This window comes from Sciurus carolinensis, chromosome 3, assembly GCF_902686445.1.
Source record: "Sciurus carolinensis chromosome 3, mSciCar1.2, whole genome shotgun sequence".
Taxonomy (NCBI): Eukaryota; Metazoa; Chordata; class Mammalia; order Rodentia; family Sciuridae; genus Sciurus; species Sciurus carolinensis.
Window position 1 is genome coordinate 4,307,438 of NC_062215.1, and position 19,206 is coordinate 4,326,643.

The window sequence follows — 19,206 nt, forward strand, 5'->3', positions numbered from 1 at the left end:
ATTTTGCCTGACAAGCCAGCAGGTGGGGCCCAGGTTGTGAAGAGCCCTCCCCTGAGTCCCGTCCCTGCAGGGCTGTGTCCACACTGGAGCCTCCTGTCAGCAGACCACGCAACATTGCTTTCCCCTGAGTCTGGGAACTGGCAGAAACCAGAGCCCTCAAGTCTGAGAATGTGTGATCTGTTTTCTGTTACTGGTCTCCCTGAACCTCAGTTTCCTCATCTGCAAAGTGGGATGACAGTGTCACATACTTCTCAGGGACTCCAGGACCTGAGTTCATAGTGCGATTTGTGACATTCACCCTTGCTTCTCCAGGAAAAGCCACCTAATGACCACACCTGCCAGGGGTGCACAAGGCAGACTCCAGCTCACCAGGGCTCTGGTATAAAGACCCATCATGTTCTGGGGAAGTCTCCAGGGTCCTCCTAACAGCCTGGTGGTGGGAGAATGGCCACTCTGTAAGCATCTTCACAGGTGCCAAAGGGCTGATGCTTAGAAGGTACCCCAGCTGAGTCAAAGTGCCCAGCACTGGCCACCAGGGGGCAGCAGAAGAGTGCCAATGGCCAGTCCCCTCTCTGGAGAGCCCTTCTTAACCCACGCATCTTTGTTCCCCAGAACATGCCTTTCATAAAAGGGTTCCTGGAGCAAGATTTGGGGGTGGGCAGGGAGGGGATGGAAGAGGGCCCAAGGGGAGGTGAGTCCAGGGAAAAGCCTGACGCAGACTCCTAGTTCTGATGGCTCCACGAGCTGCCCCCACAGACACCTCTGGGTCAAGATCCCTGGAGCAGGGGAGTTGCAGAAAACCGGCCGCAGTGTGTGGTGCAGACCCGGGAGAACACCCGGCTCGGCTGGTTTAGAGAAGCACACCTGCGGCACCCAGAAGGCTGGCCCCGGGGGCGTGGGTGGGGAAGGGGCAGGGAAGCAGACAGGCTTCCTGGGGTGTGGACCCTGAAAGGCCTGGTGCTACTCCATATGCTCCTCCGGACGAGAACCCCTAGCCAGAGAGGGTCCAGGGCAGGGCCAGGCCAGAGGATTCAAGAGCTGCCTTCTGCTCTGGGACCCTTGCTGCAGTACCTTCCTGAAACAAGGGTGGGTGTGGGGACCTTGTGACAAGGAGCTCGGAGAACTGGCCCGAGTGCTCAATGCCTGCTAACAGCCATTATGACCTGTTCCTTAGGCCCTCAGTTCCCCTCCAAGCTCCAGTGGCCTCTGGGACATTCCAACTGCTGACCTCTTTGCGCACAGGACCCACTTGATGGATGGTGAAAACTGAGGCCGTGGAGGATCGAGGGCTTGCCCCAACTCGCAGAGCCGAGGCTTTCTGCCCCTTCTCCCTGGCCTCTGGGCGAAGCTGCCCCACGTGAGCAAGGCAGCTTCTGGTCCTCCCAGCCACCCTGTCCTCCCTCCTCCCTCCTAACCAGGATGGAAGGAGCAGGAAGAAGAGGAAAGAAATGTCCAGGCCCATCCCACCCAAGGCGCTGCCACCGGCAGGGTGCGGAGCTGGGCTCCCGGAGATGTGGCCAAGACGTGTCTGGACCTCGCTCAGAAGACGTCTTTGGAGATGGAACTAAGGATTTCAATAGGTAACAGCCTGCGCTCCGGGTGGGCCCATGTCCGCTGGTGGGTGTCCTCACAAGAAGACACACACAGGTGCCACCACAAGGCCCAGAGCTCACCCTGGGCCACGTGCTCTGGGTGCAGAGTGACTCATCCCCACGTTCCCCGGGGCCCCAGGAGGGGCAGTACCTTCGATGGTGCCCCACTTGGTCTTCCTCCCAAGGATCCTCTTGCCATTGACCTGGTACTCGTGGTCACTGCCCACGACAGCAAATGGGATCATCTCCTGGAGAAGCGGGAGGTGGTGCTGGTCACATGCTCAGAAAGGCCAGTTCCTCCCCTGAGCCTGGGGCGCCTCCCCTCCCAGCCCAAAGGGTAGCTCCTCGGGGCTCAAGGCCACCCTCCCCCCGTTTCCCCCAGGCCCCTCAGTGGGGCAGAACCCCCACCCACCAGGCCCAGCAGCACAGCGCCCGCTGACGCACTCACCCGGAACTTCTCGTTCACCAGCCGGTCCTCTGAGTCCTCGTCAAACTCCTTCTGGGGGTACACGTCGATGCCGTTGGACAGCAGGTCTGCAGTGATCTGGGGGCCAGGGGGAGATGAGGAGCTGCCCTGCAGCAAGCTATGCCCACCAGCCGGTACCCCCACACTGTGACCTCAATGCTCTGAGCGGCCCCTGGCTCAGGGACAAGGGCAGGCTCTGGGGGCTGTGACCCTGATCATCTCCTATTCTGGGGCCTCCTGAGTGGAGGAGGGGTAATGCAGACCTGCCTACCTGTGGATCTCCAAGGACACTGGGGTCACTCTCCTGCGTCTCCCCCGCCCAGCTCGTCGTAAGCCCCCAAGAAAAGAATTCAGGGTTGCTGAGCCCCTCCAGTTGAAACCCTGGTCACAGTCCCCCCAGGGGCCTCTGCTGTGTTACACTGTCCCTACCCTGACAGCAGCTCCAGCCACGTGATGGCAAGAGAGAATGTCCAGGGAACAGCTGCCACATCTACCCCTGAGCAGACCCGGGTCCCCGTGCGGCGCCTGGCTGCTTGTCCCTTTCCCTCCAGGGCACACACCTCTGTAAGGCGAACCGTCCTTCCCTGAGCTTGCTGGAAAAATCCCTGACACCCGGCCCTCGGAGCTGGGGGATGAGATTCGAGGGCCTTGCCCAGGCCACCAGGCTGGAGTCCAGGCACCTCTGTATGTAGCAGTTCCCTGACCGTGTGCCCCTGGGCGGGGGCGGCCCGGCCACGCCCACAGCCTGTCTCGTCTAGGTAGTCCCCAGGGGGCTGGGGCCAGGCGGAGGCTGTGTCCTACCCGCTGCTTGAAGTAGACCCTCTCCTCCAGGGTCAGTGTGTCGGCCTTGGCAATGACCGGGACGATGTTGACCACCTTGCTCAGGCGCTTCATGAACTCGATGTCCAGGGGCCTGAGGCTGAGACGGAAGGAAGCGAGCCTCAGGGATGAGCCGCCCAGGGCACCAGCTGGGGCCCTCAGGTGGATCCTGATAAGGACCAAGTGGCGAGTGCAGGGCATGGGAGGGACAGGGCACAGGAGGGACAGGGCAGTCCCCAACACAGGAGCCCCACTGAGCTGGAGCAGGAGGGCGAGGCCAGCTCCCAGCAACCTCGTCCGCAGTCCCCAGAGCCCAGCTGCCCTGGACATGTCCAGGTGCAGGAGCTGCCTCTGCTCAGCTGGCTGTGGGGCTTCACTGGAGGGAGGCGGGCAGAAATGGGAGCCGGGAGCTGGCAGCCCTGAGCCCCGAGTGACTGGCCGCCCTGCAGGGCGCTGGCTCTGGTGAACCTGGGGTCTCAGCTGGGGAAGGCACGGAGGGCGGGGCTGGCGAGCCCCGAGGAGGGGGCGCCACCTTCCCCGGAGCAGACCCCTCACACAGTAGTAAGTCAGTCAGGGCCAAAGCAGGGGAGGGGACCGGGCCCAGTGCCCAGCTGGGGGCCCAGTCCAGAGGGGCTTCGTGGGAAAGTGCCCCTGCTCTCCCTTCTGGGTCTCAGCCCGGGCAGAGCTGGATGAGCTCCCCTGGGACCCCCGGTGAGCTGCTCTGCCACAGGGGTCAAATGTTAGTCCTGGGGAATGACTACGGGTCCCGGTAGGCAGAGCCCTGTTTCAAATGGACTCGTGCTGGACCCCAGGGGACAGCACCAGAGGCCAGCTCGGGGACTCAGGCTGGCTCTCCCGCCAGACCCCAGGTGAGGCTTGCTGCCCTCCCGCCGGCAACTTCCTGTAACCAGGACTTGTGGGGGGTGGGATTTTCCCCAAGCCCCTGGGTTCATACACCCAGGGACTGAGCCCAACTGAGCCACAGGTGCTGGCTGCAGGGCACAGGAGGACCCCAGGCCCCACCATTGGGGTTCAGGACCCCAGCTCTCCCTGGCCAACCAGCTACGTCCAGCTGCTCCTGCTGCCCACAGGGCCCCAGGACAGGCCTCCTCCCCATGCCCCTGCCCAGCGGGGAATGGAGAAGCGGGGGTTGGTGGGAGACCAGGCAGGGCTCCCAGCCTCACTGACCCCTGGGTGACAGGGCTTGAGGCATGGACAGGACTGGCAGGAAGCAGGCCTCACCAAGGTGGTTTTGGCCAGGACAAACTACTAGGTTCTGGAATAGCCCAGGCCTGCCTGGTGTCCAGCACCCAGGAACGGGACACAGACCCCTCATGTCACCCACATCACAGCTGCTGACCATGGCCCCTGAAGTGGCCCCTCTGTGCCTGGCAGCCAGGTGGACAGAACCATGCAGGAACCCTGGGGCTACGGGACCCGGGGCACCCACACCAGCACAGGGGGCGTGACCGGACGTACGAGTGGCCTGTGGCAGGGATGAAGTAGAGGCAGCAGTGGACGCGGGTGTCTGGGATGCGCTTCTTCCGGTTGATGTTGACCTCCTCCTGCAGGTACTTCTCGTACTGTTCGTTGATGAACTTCATGATGGGCTGCCAGCTGCATGGAGACCCAGGTCAGTCTGTCATCGGGGCCCTCTCTGGGCCCTGACCAGCAGTCACCGATCCCCACCTTCCTATCATGCCCTGGGGATGTTTGACTTCTGAGCAGAAATAACACAGCCTCATTTTAGAGCTCCCGGCCCAGCCTCCCCACGCTGACCTGGGTTGAAATTCCCAGGGCAACTGCACTTTGATCCACAATTTCCAGACCCAGGACGTGTGTTAGCAGCACATCAGGCCCAAAGAGACAAGCCCCTCAACATGGGGCCATGGAGTCCTCAGGGTCCTGACCCCAGGAGAGCCCACGTCCCAGAAGCAGCTCACCAGTTCTCATTGTTGATGTGGTCCCCAAACCCTGGTGTGTCAATCACTGTCAGCTTCATCCGGACACCCTTTTCCTCAATATCTGCAGGAACAACAGCACCCAGGCTCAGAGGGGAGACCAGGACCCTCAGGCTGCCTGGTCAACCCCAGGGGCCCCCAGGGGGCAATGGTGGCAGTCGCGGTGGCCCCGGTAAGGAAGCAGGTGGTGACCTGGGTGACCCCACCCGCTCAGCTATTGGGCAGCTTCGCCTGCCAGGGTCCTGGCTGCCGCGGTGCTGACCGTGAGTGATGGACTTGATCTCAATGGTCTTGGGGATGCGCTCCTCGGAGGTGGGCTGCACTGACTTCCGGCTGATCTTGGACTTGAAGAGGGTGTTGATTAAGGTGGATTTCCCCAAGCCGCTCTGCCCTGGGAAGAGACCGGGAGGGAGGTTGGCGGGCTCTCTGGGGAGGCGGTTCACAGCATGGGATGCAGGGACACCGGCTCATGACACCCTGGAACATCCCTTCCAAGTGGGTGGGGCTTCCTCCTCCCCACGGGTGTCCAGTGACATATGAACCCCCACAGCCGGGCTCCAGGACCTGGTCAAACTCAGCCAGAGTCCCTTCCTGAGAGGTGGCCACCAGGCCCCATGGGGTTCAGAAAGGCCTCACCAAGTAGAGGATACCGAGACCCCAGAGGAGCTGGGCCCCAAGAAGAGAAGGGAACAGAGGGCACAGAAGCCCCCAGAGGTAGGTTTGGGCTGGTGGCTCCGTGAGAGGGGAAGCCCGCCAGACTTGCCTTGGGTAGGCCTGAGCCTGGGGGTGCATTTCCCAGACCCTCCTGAGAGGTGCTTGTTTCACCTGAGAAGCTGAGCAACCTCCACAGGGCTCCTTCGAGGACCTGGAGGACCTCGTGGCCTTCGGGAACAAGAGGCTGCCAGCTGCAAACCCTGCCCGGGTCCCACCGATCAACCGCCTCCTGCTGCCGACACCCAGCCTCTTCCAGGCCACCTGGAGGAGGAGCGGTCACCGCACCCCACTCCCCAGGCTGTCAGCCAGGCTGCTGGGTGTGAGGCTGACCCATCCGGCCTCACAGGCCAGGGCTGGAGCGAGCGCCAGGGGACACGCAGCAGAAGATACTGGGCAGATGTCACTGGCCTGAGCACTGCTCACCCCTCTTCCACGATTACTGGGGGCTCTGAATGGAGGGATCTGGCGGGACGGGGCCTCCTCCCAGGCAGCACGTGCACACACGTCCCCGGCCAGGATTGCCGCCCACTTACAGAGGACACGTGGGCCCACCGTGCTGGGCTGGCGGGTTCCTGCCTGGGTCTGGGCGACGGCGGGTGCAGAACTCACCCACCACCATGATGTTGAACTCAAAGCCCTGCTTCATGGCCTTCCTCCGCATCTGCTCCAGGATCGAGTCGATGCCCACGTAGCCGAAGTCCGACGGGGCCTTCTCGTTCCGCGAGGCGGATGCCTGCTTGAGGGCGGCGTCGGCCATGGTGCCAGTGCAGCCGGGAGCCGCCTCGGGGGCTGCAGGGGAGGAAGGGCAGGTGTTGGGGTGCGACGGGGCCGAGCTCAGGCGGCCTGGCCCCTAGGCCCCCTCAGGCCACATCCAGCGCTCAGCATTCCGGCCCCTCCTGTGCTGGCTGTGCCCATCCGGGCCTCCCTTGGCTCCAGGCGTCCGGCAGGGCAGTGAGCACCCCGACCCTTCCCCTCGGCCTCAGGTTTGGGGCCCCTGGAGGTCCTCTGGGCAACCACAAGCCAGGGCACGCAAGAGGGACGCATTTGTTCTGTCCCGCCCCGGAGGCGTGTCCACTCCCCGTACCCACCCATGCCCAGGGGGGCGGGCGGCAGTGTGACCCAGGCTGCCTCTTCCTCCTCCCCGACAGCCCAGGTGACCACCCAGGTGATGGCTGGCCCTACCCACTCCTCACCCACAGGCAAGGCCCGGGACTGGCTTCAGGTCAGACAGACTTGTCTGCACCAGAGTCCACTCTGTGGGTCAGAGGCTGGGGCGGTGGGAGGGTGCCTGAAGGTGGCCACTGGACACCTCAGGAGCTCAGAGCCAGCCCTGGGGTTCCAGGGCTGTTCACTGCCGACACACCCCACCCACAGGTGTGCAGGGGCCTGGCGTGCCCACCAGGGAAGACGGCCTTCTACCCCGCTTCCTGGAGCTGCCCTGGCACCCAGCTCCGGCTACCGAGTGGAGTCACCTTCGCTGACCGAGTGGGCCCAGGCTCTTCCCGCCCTCTCGGCATGGAGAAGCACATTCTGCCCAGTCCCTCTTCCCAGGGAGGCCCCTCTCTTCCTGGTGCACCCTGGGCTCAAAGGGAAGGACCACCTGGCCCATCCGATACCTCGTCCCCCAGGACACCAGGATACTGACCATGGGTGGCCACGGGGGAGGCAGAGAGGGGCACAATGTCACTGCCAGGGCAGGCGAGCCGCCTTCTCCAGTGTGCCTGACCTGTGAAGCAGCAGGGGACAGGCTTCCAGGCCAGAAGGGACCGACCAGGGCAGGTCCTCCCACCCGAAATGCCGACTTGGCCACCCTGACCCGCTGGGCTAAGCCCCCACGTCCCCAGCGGATGTGCTCCGCAGGCCGGCATCTCTCTGCACGCTCTCCCCTGGGCTGTGGTGGGGGCAGACAGCAGGACAACCGGCTTCCCGAGTGAGCCCAGGAAGGGGTGCGGGTTGCCATCGTCACAAGCAGTTACTTCCCTGACTCAGGCTCTGCTGGGCACAGAATCGACTTCGCGGAACCGAGGACACAACAAAAGAACAGAATGCATATAAAAATGCCAGGAACTGCCACGGGGATCCGCAAATCTCCATTCCCAAATATCGCCCACAACAAAGGCGGGTCCTGGAAGCCGCGCTGCTTCCCAAGCAGCAGGCGCCAGGCTGCCTGTGCCCACCCCAGGCCAGGGACACAGCCCCACGAGGCTTCCGGGCAGGGGCTTCTGCTCCCTGCTCAGAAACGTCCTCCTGGGCTTCTAGGATCTTTAAATAAACAAAGGCACAGCGCTGCATCTGGCCCCAGAACCTGTGGCTTTGGGCTGCTTCCTGGAGACCGACGGGGGCCTGCTTGCGGGGCAGCAGTTCAGCCTCACCCACGTGACCCAAAATTGCTTCCATCTGTCTGTGGCTCTGGGAGCCATTTTGCCCAGACCGGAGCCAGCCCCCACCCCATGGCCCCCCTCCCTGGCAGTGCGCAGGGGGAGGTGCCCCCTGAACTCTCCCGCTGCCGCGAGGAAGGGTCCCCCGGGGCTCCAGCTGGCCCCCTCCACAGGCACCAACATCCACTGCAGAAACTCAAACCAAACCAAACATCCTGCCCACCAGGGTCCTGCTGGAGAAATAATAATAAAAGCAAGAGAGAGCCCCTGCCTTCCCTCTCCTGGGGAAGTCCCTGGTCCGCACATTCCTGCAGACCCCTCCTCCAACAGCCAGAGGCGCCCAGAGAGAGCCCCTCCTCTGCACCTGCCTGGCTAGGTGGGCGCAGCAGGGAAGGAACGGCCCCTTGGTCTCGAGGCGCTGGGGCAGGCTGGAGAGGTGCAGAGCCCACCACCCACGGCCTGTGCTGGCCACCACCTGGGCCCGCATGGTATAAGACCGGCCAACGTAGTAGTTGCAATTTTAGAGCTGGTGAGATCTGCCGTCTTCACCACGTTCAAGGTCAGCAGTGGAGTGCCCTCACGGTGTGCAACTAACCTCCTCAACAGCTCCCTCCTGCAGAACTGCGACTGTCTCTCAGAACCAGCAGCTCACCCGCCTCCAGCCCCTGGACCCACACCCCACTCTCGGCCACTCTTGGGAGGTGCCTAGGTGGAGATTGCAGTCCTCTGTGTCTTTTTGAGACAGGCGCACATCCCTTGGCACGACACCCTCGAGGTGCATCCACGTGGGAGCACAGGCAAAACCCCCTCCGGCTGAGGCCGATGACACTCCTGGACGTAGACCGCACTTCGTTTGGCCATCTGAGTTGCCGCTGTGCACAACGCTGGCCACGAAAGCTCTTGGAGACCCTGCTTCCATTCCTCTGGATCCGCACCCAGCAGTGGAGCAGAGCCGCTGGCTCACACGGCAGCTCTATTTTTAACTTTTGAGGATCTGCCACGGTGTGTTCACATGTGACTTCTAGCTTGGCGAATGGCAAGTCCAACTGAGGAACTGCATTTTAATTTAACTAATTTAAATTTAAACAGCTACTTGCCACTAATGGCAACTATACTGGCCAGAGCCAAATCCTACACCCACCTCTTCACAAACTGGGGAAATGCTCCCCTACCTCCAAAACACCACTGGAAGTGGTCAGGGCAAAGAGGCCCAGACGCAACCTGTCACCCTCTGCTGTGAGTGACGGATACCCGGTCTCCAAACAGACTGCAGCTCTGTGCCTGGGAATCAGGCTGCACATTTCCCAATACCTCTCACCCCACAAGCTCCTGGAACCCCAAGGCTGTGACTTACTCAAGGGTATCCTCAACCCCCAGCCCAGGGAGTAGCACAAAGTAACTGCTCAAGAAATATCTAGCCCAGCACAGTGGCACATGCCTGTAATCCCAGCCACTCTGGAGGCCAAGGCAGGAGGATCACAAGTTTGAGGCCAGATTCAGCAACTTAGTAAGACCCTGTTTCAAAGTAAAAATAAAAAGGGCTGGGGGTGGGGCTCAGCATGTGAGCGCCCTTCCATGGATGTGTAGATAAATGAAATGTGGCTAGTCCATACAGTGGAGCTTCACCCAGCCACAAAAAGGAAGGAAGCAGAGGCCAGTGCGACAACCTGGGTGAGCCCTGAAAATACCATTCTTGGTAGAACAAACCAGGCTTCGAGGCGCATGCCTCTGTGGGCATGCATTGTCCCACGCAGATAAATCGAGAGGCAGAAAGTAGATCCGGTTGCCAGGGGCTGCGGGAGTGGAGGGGAGATAATAACGAGTATGGAGTATGGGGCAAGAACGTTCTAGAATTAGAGGTGACGGTTGCAGGACACCATGAATAAATGTCTCTGGATGGCACATTCTGAGGGGGTGAATGGAGAGGCAGGCAGGCAATTCTAGTGGAGCTGGACCTCGAGAGCCCAGCTGGGCCCTCCCTGCCCGCCAGCAGTACCGTGCAGAGGACAGCTGAGGCCCACATGCCAACTCTCAGGCCCGAGGTGTTGCCAGGCAGCGTCCTGACAAGCAGCCCTGTCACCTCCCAGATTTTGACAATGGCTCTCTGTAGGTTCCCACTCTGAACCCAGCCCACCTGCCACTCCCTCTGTCCCTCTCTGGGCACCTGCCGCTCTGTCTTTTCTCCAGATTCCATGAGAAGAGAGGCTGCGATCAGTGGAGCCCAGGCCAGCACCATGTGCCCCCCACCCCAGGGCTCACCAAGGACGGCAGAACCGAGTCGTCCTGTAGCCGGGAGGGCTGTGGGCCACACGCCTGGGGGACGGCGTCGGTGGAAGGAAGCTGCCCACGTGACGCATTCTGGGGTCTCACACCTCACCCCGGCAGGCATGCAGGGCAGACCCAAAACCAGCAGCAGGGGCTCTCCTCCCGGCCCGCGCCGGTCTTGCTGCTCTGCACCCCAGGACCGTCCACACGGAACATCCAGGAGCTGCAGCGTGGCACCGAGCTTCACCCGCAGGGCCAAGAGCCAGTGCTACTGCCCTTGCCTCACGCCCAGGCAGGCAACCCTGCAAACCCGGGGTGGTGACCCCACCAGACACCCACACCCTTGCTCAATAACTGCCCGCGGTGGCCAGCACAACACAAGGCCAGCCTGCCACGGACACCTGCAGGGCCAGTCAAAGTCAGGGCCGCGGGGCACGGCACCCAGAGACAGATGCCTAGGGCCTCTAAAACCAAGGGCACCAGCAGCCAGCGTCCTCCCACCGACCCTGGTCCCCATCAGCTGCGCGACAGCCTCCTGGAGATCACGCCCAGGGACTGGGGTAAGGCTGCACGCAGGCCCAGGGACAGCACCCTACCTGCCCCAGAGCACCTGCCCGTGGCTGGAGCTTTACACCCCATAAACATGAGATGCTCCCTGTCCCCTGCAAAGGGACTTCTGAAAGGTGGGCAAGCCTGAGCACAGGAAGCCAGCGCGGCAGAGTGACCAGAGCCGCTGCTCCTTTTCCCCCACCTCCCTGCGGCCTGCGAAGTCCTTCAGGCCCGGCTCAGCCGGGGGGAACCCACATTCTCCACTCCTGAGGGGCCCTTGCCGGGCACCTCCCCACGCCCCCCCACCATTGCTCCTGTTCTGCCCGAGCTTGAGGGAGCCCGAGGGTTGGTACAAGTACCCCGGGAGGTGGACGCTTCTATCCCACGGCACAGACGGGACACGGAGCCTGAAGCCCTGTCACTGACTGGGGCTGCACAGGTAGTGAGGAGTGGAGCCAGGATCTGAAGGGGGCCAGTAACCCCACGGGCCAGGTGCTTGAGGTGGTGGAAAGACTGCAGTGGCCCTCGCTGCGTCTCAGTGGGCCACGCGGGGTCCTGGTGCTCAGCCCTGAGGCTGCAGGCTCTGGGCCTCACAGGCCGGGGCCAGCGGCACGGGGCTGCCAGGAGACGCGGCCCAGCTGGCTCCACAGGCTGCAGGCTCTCCCCAGTCCTCTCCGGGGCTTTCCCATCTTGATTTCCATGACCTCTAAGGAAAGGCGCCGAGCGCCAAGGGCCGGCCAGGGCTCCCGCGCCCTTCGGGGATCCTGCAGCTCTCCCGGCCCGATGAGGGCAAACCCTGGTGCACCAGAAATTCTGGGAACCAAAACAGGGGCCAAGCAGCCCCAGTCCCCTGCCAAAGCTCCCAAGGACCTATACCCCAAGCAGACACCAAATTGTCCATCCCCATCTGAAAAGTCCACCTCAGGAGTCCACCCCAGGTCGAGCTGACAAAACCCAAAGGCCTAAGATGACTCCCCTCTTCTGGTATGAGAGAGTGGGTGGAGGGAGGAGCTGGCAGGAACCAGTTCAGGAAACAGCAATGAAGGAAAGAGAAAGGGCTAGAAACCAGACACAAGCGGAGGCAGGCAGATCCAGGGAAGGAACTGCCCTGGGACGAGATGATAAACAAACAGCTATAAACAATAACAGGAGAAAATGATCCAGGGTCCTAGTGGACCTGGACCACAACATTCATGTATTTTGTAAATAATTATTGCTTCCTTCCTTCCTAACAATAAACGAAGATGGCATTACAGGTGTCAGTCAACTTTCCATCACTGTGACAAAGCGCCCAAGACAAACAATGCAAAGGAGGAAAGACTTATTTGAGCTCCCAATTTCAGTCCCAGGTCAGTCAGTTCCTTTGCTCTGGGCTTGAGACAAGGCAGAGGATCATGGTGGGGTGAGTGTGGCAGAGCAGAGTTGCTCGTTTCTTGGTGGTTGGGAAGCAGAAAGAGAGAGAGACAGAGACAGAAAAAGGGGGAAGTTGAGGGAGGAGCTAAGGATAGGACACGCCCCCAGCAACCTGCTTCCTCCAACCAGGCCTCACCACTTCCCAATAGCCATTACACCATGAATCCATCGATGGGTCAACCTGCTGATGAGGCAGACCCCTCAGGGTCCGGTCACTGCCCACAGGCTCTACCTCTGAACATTGAGGACCAGGCCTCTGAGGGACACCCCAGACCCAACCCATGACAAGAAAGCTGTGATCAGGCTGAATGAAAGCAGAGGCCACGGGGACCGTGACATCATTCACACACACGCACACAGGTTGCTTTTTGGTTCTATTGTGGTGCTGGGGATGGAGCCCCCGGCCTGGGCCTCACACTGGGCTCCATCCCCAGACCCCGAAGTTCATGCGCTAGAATCTGCCATGCCTTCCGGATGACCCACTTCCCTTCCAGGCAGGAAGTCACAGTTGGAGGCAGTGGAGCTGGATCTGTGTGTCAAGACCTTACAGGAGGAAGAGGACCCTGGGGGAAAGAACTGGACACACACACAGGGACAGCTGAGCAGCTCAGAGGAGCCCTCAGTCTGGGAACCCCGACTAAAAAAAACCAGCTTGGCCTAAGGAGAACTGGATGGAATCAGGTTATCTCTGGTCACCTTCAGCACTTCACCATCAACACACTCAAAGTAGTCCTGTGTCCCCAGCTGGAGGACAGGGAACACGAAGGTGAAAACTCAAAGGCAAGAGAGGAAGTCCGAGAAGCGCGGGGGAGAGAGGGCAGGTCCAGGCTCCAGTCAGCAGGGCTTTGGAACCAGGCTCTGTTCTCATCTCCTCAACTCTGCTTGTCGCTGAGCCGCGTCCCTGTTGACTACCCGAGCCACCCCAAGCTGCTCATAAATGTCACGAGGGACTTCCTGTTCTCTTCTAAAGATGGAAACACTGAATATAAACGAGCAAATTTTGCAAACTTGCGCAGGCAGGGATGGGGCCGAATTTTAAAAGCGCACAGCGGCTAGTCCACTCTGATAAGTAACTCCGCCTCCACCTCGAGTTACACTTGGCGCTTTGTTCAGGGCGGGAGGGGTCTCCTGGAGTCTAGTTAAGGGCTGAGATGCCAGAAACCGGAGCTCCTGCCCTCCCGCCTGAGAGGGCTTGGAAATCCACACAGAGGCCCCAGAGAATCGGGATCTGCAGATGCAAAAGGCTGGCCCAAATGAGTGACGTGGTTTCAGGAGCGGTTCTCCTTCTGGGGAGCTGGGCAGCAGTGTGGAAAAGCTCAGGCGCCTGGGGCCAGTGACTTCGCGGGAACCCGGAGGGACAGGGTGGCCAGGCTGTCCTCACACGACTCTTCCTCTGTTCAGGGGCCCAAGGCACCCCACCTTCCCCGCTAACGCTGCCCCGCAAGACGGCCCCTGCTTGTCCTCCCACCAAGCCTCTCCTTCATCACAAGGAATCTCGAGGACCCTGCAGTTCCGCCAAGACGTTGCAACTGGCCCCGTCCACAGAGCCAAATTTGGACCAAGTCCAAGGCGCTGCCCCGCCCCCTCCGGGGAGCCACTTCATCTGCAGGCGCCTCCTCCTCTCCGCCAGCGGTTCACCGGCTCAGCCTATTGAGACATCAATCTCCGGTCGGGCAGGCTGCAACCTGCAGGCCATCCTCCTTCACTTCCTCAGAAGTCACAGAGGCCGCCGGGGAGCCCTCGCCTTCCTGTGTCAGGGGATCTACTTCGTCTTCCACCGCCCCCACCCGGTCTGCAGATGGGGCAGGATGGAAACGCCTCCCCTCACCCAGGGAACAGGGAATTCCAAGCGGCAGCTGCGCCCCCCCAAGCACACCCGAGGTCCAGCCCCCGCCAGGACAACGGTCCTTCCACAGAGGCTGCCGTCCAGAGATTCTGCTGGCTCTTGTCAAATGCCTGCAAAGTTCAGAAAAGAAGAGTTCTCTGCCGGAAACGGAGGCAACTGGCCATTTGTTACAGGGTGGAATTTCCTCTTATCAGGGATGTCCCCCTCGGCGGAGGGGCCGGAGCCCGCCTCCCTCTCCCCAGACCCTTCTCCTGTCAGCCCGCTGTCAGCAGATGCACACCGAACTCCCTGGTGACACACGGGCGAGGCACCCTCAACTTATGAAACCGTTAGAAATGACAGAATGTAGACCAGGGTCTGAAGGGCACAGCTGTGGGTCCCCTGCCAGGAACTCACAGAACAGGGCCTTTCCCCAAAGATACCAAGCAAGTCCCTTCTGCACAGACCATCCCACGCTGCCCGAGGCCTCCTGAGGCCTCCTGAGTCCCAGCTCCTGCGGGAGAGATGCAGGGGGCTGAAAGCAGGACCTGGGCCAGGCAGGGAGGGGCGCGTCCTGGGCCAGTGGGAGCCTGACCAAAGACCCCTCAAGGAGGGAGAAAGAGCCTCGTACAAGCTTCTGACTGTATCAGAGGGTCCAGGAAGTGGGGGAGGGGAGGGAGGAGGGGGAGGGGAGGGAGGAGGGAGGAGGGGAAGGAGGAGGGGGGAGGGGGAGGGGAGGGAGGAGGGGGGAGGGGGAGGGGAAGGGAGGGGGGAGGGAGGGGAGGGGAGGGATGGGTCACCGGCCAGGCCGTGAAGGGGAGTGGTTCTCCCCCACCCCAGGGCAGGGCTGGGGAGGTCTGGAAGCACTGGGCTGTGGTGCCGCCACCAGCCTGGGAACCTGCATTCCTCATACGGCTCCCTCAGGCTCAGCCTTGCAGGCAGCCCACCTGGACTGTGCCCACCTCACAGCTGGGCTGCTCAGCTCCCCGCGTGGGTGAAAGGCCCTTGCCCCACGCCACTCCAGCCCCCTCAAGGGGAGCCAGTCAGTCAGTGGCTGAGCCACAGAGGCCTCGCGAACGCCGAGGAGGCATTTCCTAAGCACAGAGCTCAGCACCATCAAAGGCTCGGAGGTGAGGATGGGGAGGATGTGCAGGCAGGTGAGTGGGAAGGTGGGAGGGTAGTCAAGTGAATGAGTGGACCGGGGGCCAGCCAGGCGGATGAGGGCATAGACGTGTCAGTGGGTGGACAGGCAGCCTACCCAAGGAATCTCGGAAACACACGCACGCCCCTTTACCCAGGCTCTCCCTGGGTGTGCCTGGGCAGCTGCCTGGGCACCGTGCGGTCACCTTGGAATGCCCAGGAGACAGCGCATCCTCACGCCCGAGCCACCTTGGCGTGAAGTTCAGATGCGCCTCTGGATCTGAGGATCTGGCCAGATGGAGCCACGCGTCTTCTGGGGTGGCGTACACAGGGCCACACCTTCCCCAGGCACCAGGAAACACGCACCCGACCACCCAAGCTCTCCTCTCCCCAAATCTCCACTTGGCTTTGTGCTGACTCCTGCTCCTCCGGCCCCGCAGAGGCAGGCCCGGCCCCTCGATGGACACTCTCCAGGCTGACTTCAGCCTCGTGTTTGAAGCCAGCTTCTCCACTGGACTCACACACCAACGCCAGCCTGACAGCTCCAGAGTGCACTGTGGCCATTCCCAAGGCCCCACCGTGCCCGGCCCTGTCCTGGTCAAAGGAACATGGGAAAGGCGCCTGGAACTGAGCCTGTCCCACACGGAGCCCTGGCCCCAGACCCATCTGCCGTCCACCACCTCCAGCCACGAGTGATGACAGCGGGCATCCAGGGCAATCCTGGCCCTCCCTTGCCATCACCCCAATCCAATGCCCCACCCCAGTCCCTCACTTGCTGCTCCCACCCTGACCCAGTCTCTCCAGAGGACTTCCTGGTGCTCTGGCGTTGGATATTTAAACTAGGGTGACCCTTTCCCTCCTTGGTACTGAGACTGATGTCCACCATGCCTAGGGCAGCAGAATCCTGGGCTCCAGAATCCTGTTCTGCCACTGATGTGCTGCATGACCCTGAGCCAGTGACCCGACTTCTCTGTGCCTCTGTGTTCTCCTGTGGAAATGGGACGGTAAGTGTCTGGTAAGATTCCTGGACCCAGTGAGACGTTTACCAAGGGAGTAGCACTGAGCGGGCACAGCCAACGCCCGTGGTTAGTAAGATGCCCGACCCTGTGCGCTCTCCAGATCCCCAACTGCGCAGCCTCCCTGGCTCCCTCTCAGCTCTTCAACCGGCCCAGAACATTCTCTCCCCTGCTGCTCCTGGGAACTCCTCTTGCCTTCCCAGGGCCGCTCACCCAGGCCTCTGTTCCACAGCCCTGCTCTGCGAGTGACCGCATGTTACTCGGCCACCCCCGCTGGGTGCAGCGCCTGGTTTGTCTGTGGAGCACAAAGCCTTACACACCCCAGACGCCCACCAGGACGCTGCAAATGACGGCCTGGTCAGCTGACTGCCCTTGGCTCTGCACCGCCCTTCCCAGGGCATCCCGGGGGCGGCCGGCGCCCAGCGGGCCCAGGTGCTGCCTGCTCCGTCCCTGGCCTGCGGGCGGGGGTGCTGGCCAGTGTCCTTTCCCACGGCTGCCCCGTGAGTGGCAGCATGTGAATGAGATGCTAACAATTTCCGGTTTCCATCATCTGCTGGAGCCGCAGAGGAAGGGGGAGGGATGGAAGGGCTTCCCGGGTCGCCCGAGTGGGGCCCAGTTAGGAACCTGTTCAGGAAATGGCCGGGCGGAGACAGGGCGGCCTGGCGGGGCGCAGAGCAGGAGGGTGGTGGGCAGGGGCCTCCCGGGCTGCCTCCCTCACCGCCCCAGCACCTCCTGGGAGGGGCACCACCCGGAGCTGGTTCCTCCAAGACATGGTGTTTGCACACCAGCCTAAACTCAGGAGCGATGGGCACGCCTGGCACAGGGCACCCACCGGGGGAGACACCGCCAGGGCCCTGTGGAAACCCCCGCGTCCACCGTGTCCCGATCTGCACGCTGCTCAGCCATAAGCAGGCAGGCCACGCCTCAGAGGCCACGTCCCTACAGTAACTAGCCCAAAGTACAGGACAGCAAACACCACAGTGGTCCCAGTGACTCTGGGACCCCACAGCCCTCCCTGGCCGCACCCCTCCACCCTCGGCTGCTGCTTCCTCCTCCCAAGGACCAGCGCCATCCTGAGTTTACCTACGGTGGGATCCAAGCAGCGACGGAGAACCTGCCGGCCTCCTTCCACTCGATGGCAATGGTGGCCTGGCTGGATTTTGCAGTCAGTGCAGGAACCTGAGGCCCTGGGAGGGTGGGAGCCTGTCCCCTCCCAGGCCCCCTCCAGCCCTGGCTCCGGGAAGGAGCCACATTCATATGGTAATTTATCCCAGGAACAAGGAGGCCCAGGAGGGGGAGGGGTTGGTGGCCTTCCTGAGGCTGTGCCCAGTGGGCCTTCCAACTTGGCTGCAGTCTTGGGTCCCTGAAGAGGACACAGCAGGACAGAGCCCACGAAGGTGGACCACGGAGGGCTAGCCAAGGGGGAGAGGGGCTAGCCAAGGGGGAGAGGGGGTTTAAAGCAACAGTGAGCTCTTATTTCTTCTACAGTTTGCCTTTCGTGTGTGCCTGTGATGCAGAACATTCCAGCAACGCTGTAGCAGGGTGCCCGGCCTGGGAGACCTGCAGGCCGCCCCACCCCCTCTTGCACTCACACCCTCCCCCAGGAAGGCGGCTTCTGCCCTGGACTGAGGCAGGCCTGGGGGAAGCAGTCAGGAAAGTCACTGCCGGGCCCTACCCAAACCCACCCACCCTACTTCCTGTCTCACACTGCAATCAGCCCGCCCACCTGCGCCCACCGTGCCTGTCCATCTCCTGCAGAGAACACACTCGACCTCCCACTTCCCCTTTCTGACGTGGTCTCCCCTGAGCAGGCAGAAGCAGCTGGAAGTCAGCGGCCAGGACCCCACTGCAGACCCCAAGGGTGGCTCCACACCCCCCACCTGCATCCCAAGTCATCCGTGAGCAAATTCGCCCTATTCCAGTGAGCTCAAGAAGAGAAAAAGGGACCCTTGGCTTCCTGGGGCTTAGGGTGTCCTCAGGAGCAAACGTTAGAGAGACAGCTACAATTAAAGAAAAATAAAAACCAGTAGACAGAAAAGCACAACCATGAACCTGGCTGACAGCATCCTTCCTCCGACACGTGGTGTAGAGGCTCCTGTGCTCAACTGGACCCAGAGTTGCCCCGGGGCAGAAAACCTGGGTCCACGCAAAGTCCACGCCAAGACCATGCGCTGAGCTCAGGGCAGCTCAGGGATGACGGCCAGCAGCCATCGCCTGATGGTGGACCCACAATGGAATGTCATCCCCCACACAGAGGAATGGAGCACCAGCTGGGGGGTGGCTCAGTGGCAGAGCGCTGGCCTAGCATGCCCGAGGTCCTGGGTCCCACCCCAGCACCCCAAAGACAAGGATGAAGTATCCACGTGCTACAGCGTGCGTGGACCTTGAAAACGCTATTCCAGCGAAAGCGGCCAGATACGAAAGGCCACATGTCACAGGAGTCCACGCATCGAGCAGGCGAATGCAGGGTCAGGAAGGAGGTGAGTGGGTGCCTGGGGCGTAGAGAAAGGCTGCTGTGGGGACGTCTCCCTTAAGGGCAGTACGTGTCCTGCAGTCACTGACGATGGCTGCAGTCGAGATGGTTATTTTATGTGTCACTTTGACTAAGCTACAGGGCACCCCAGTGGCTGCTCTAGATGCATCTGAAAATGAGTCCAGGGACGAGTTTAGCAAGGCCTACTGTCCTCCCTAACGTGGGCGGGCCATCCTATCAGGTAAGGGTGACAGGTTCGGAACCTCCATGACAAGGCACCTTGGTGTGAGAAACGGCAGAAGCAGGAAGGACCCTGGCCTCGCCCTGCTCCGTTGAAGCAGGTCCTGAGACCCTTGCTTGGAAGGCCCACCCAAAACCAGAGAGGAGCACCCTCAGCCCCCCAGACCAGGCACCTGATGGGCAGGCCACAGCTGCACCCGCTTCCCCTGCTGACCACTCAGCTCAGACCAGGTCATCACTGTTTCGGGGCTTCATCCAAACTAGCGGGAGCCTCTCGGGGTCCCGTTCCTTTGGGTCTTTATTTCCTTACAAAGTCTTCCCTGTGGCAGGAATGCGTCTCCTTCACACTCACACG

At 61.6% G+C, this 19,206-nt stretch overlaps 1 protein-coding gene across 11 annotated transcripts in view; it reads right to left on the reverse strand.

The window, feature by feature from the left end:
* Septin9 (septin 9) overlaps window positions 1-19,206 on the reverse strand; it is a 143,796-nt gene that overhangs the window by 3,047 nt on the left and 121,543 nt on the right. For 9 of the 11 annotated variants that reach the window (XM_047543302.1, XM_047543300.1, XM_047543297.1 and 6 more), the window contains 7 exons: window positions 6,162-6,341; window positions 5,101-5,229; window positions 4,821-4,902; window positions 4,357-4,494; window positions 2,860-2,977; window positions 2,041-2,136; window positions 1,744-1,840 (listed from right to left, as the gene is read on the reverse strand). In XM_047543302.1, the coding sequence (XP_047399258.1) occupies window positions 1,744-1,840; window positions 2,041-2,136; window positions 2,860-2,977; window positions 4,357-4,494; window positions 4,821-4,902; window positions 5,101-5,229; window positions 6,162-6,341 (840 nt within the window). Of the gene's footprint in view, window positions 1-1,743; window positions 1,841-2,040; window positions 2,137-2,859; window positions 2,978-4,356; window positions 4,495-4,820; window positions 4,903-5,100; window positions 5,230-6,161; window positions 6,342-8,525; window positions 8,644-17,221; window positions 17,329-19,206 lie in introns of those variants that run through there. The other 2 variants (XM_047543306.1, XM_047543305.1) reach the window with 2 other exon arrangements.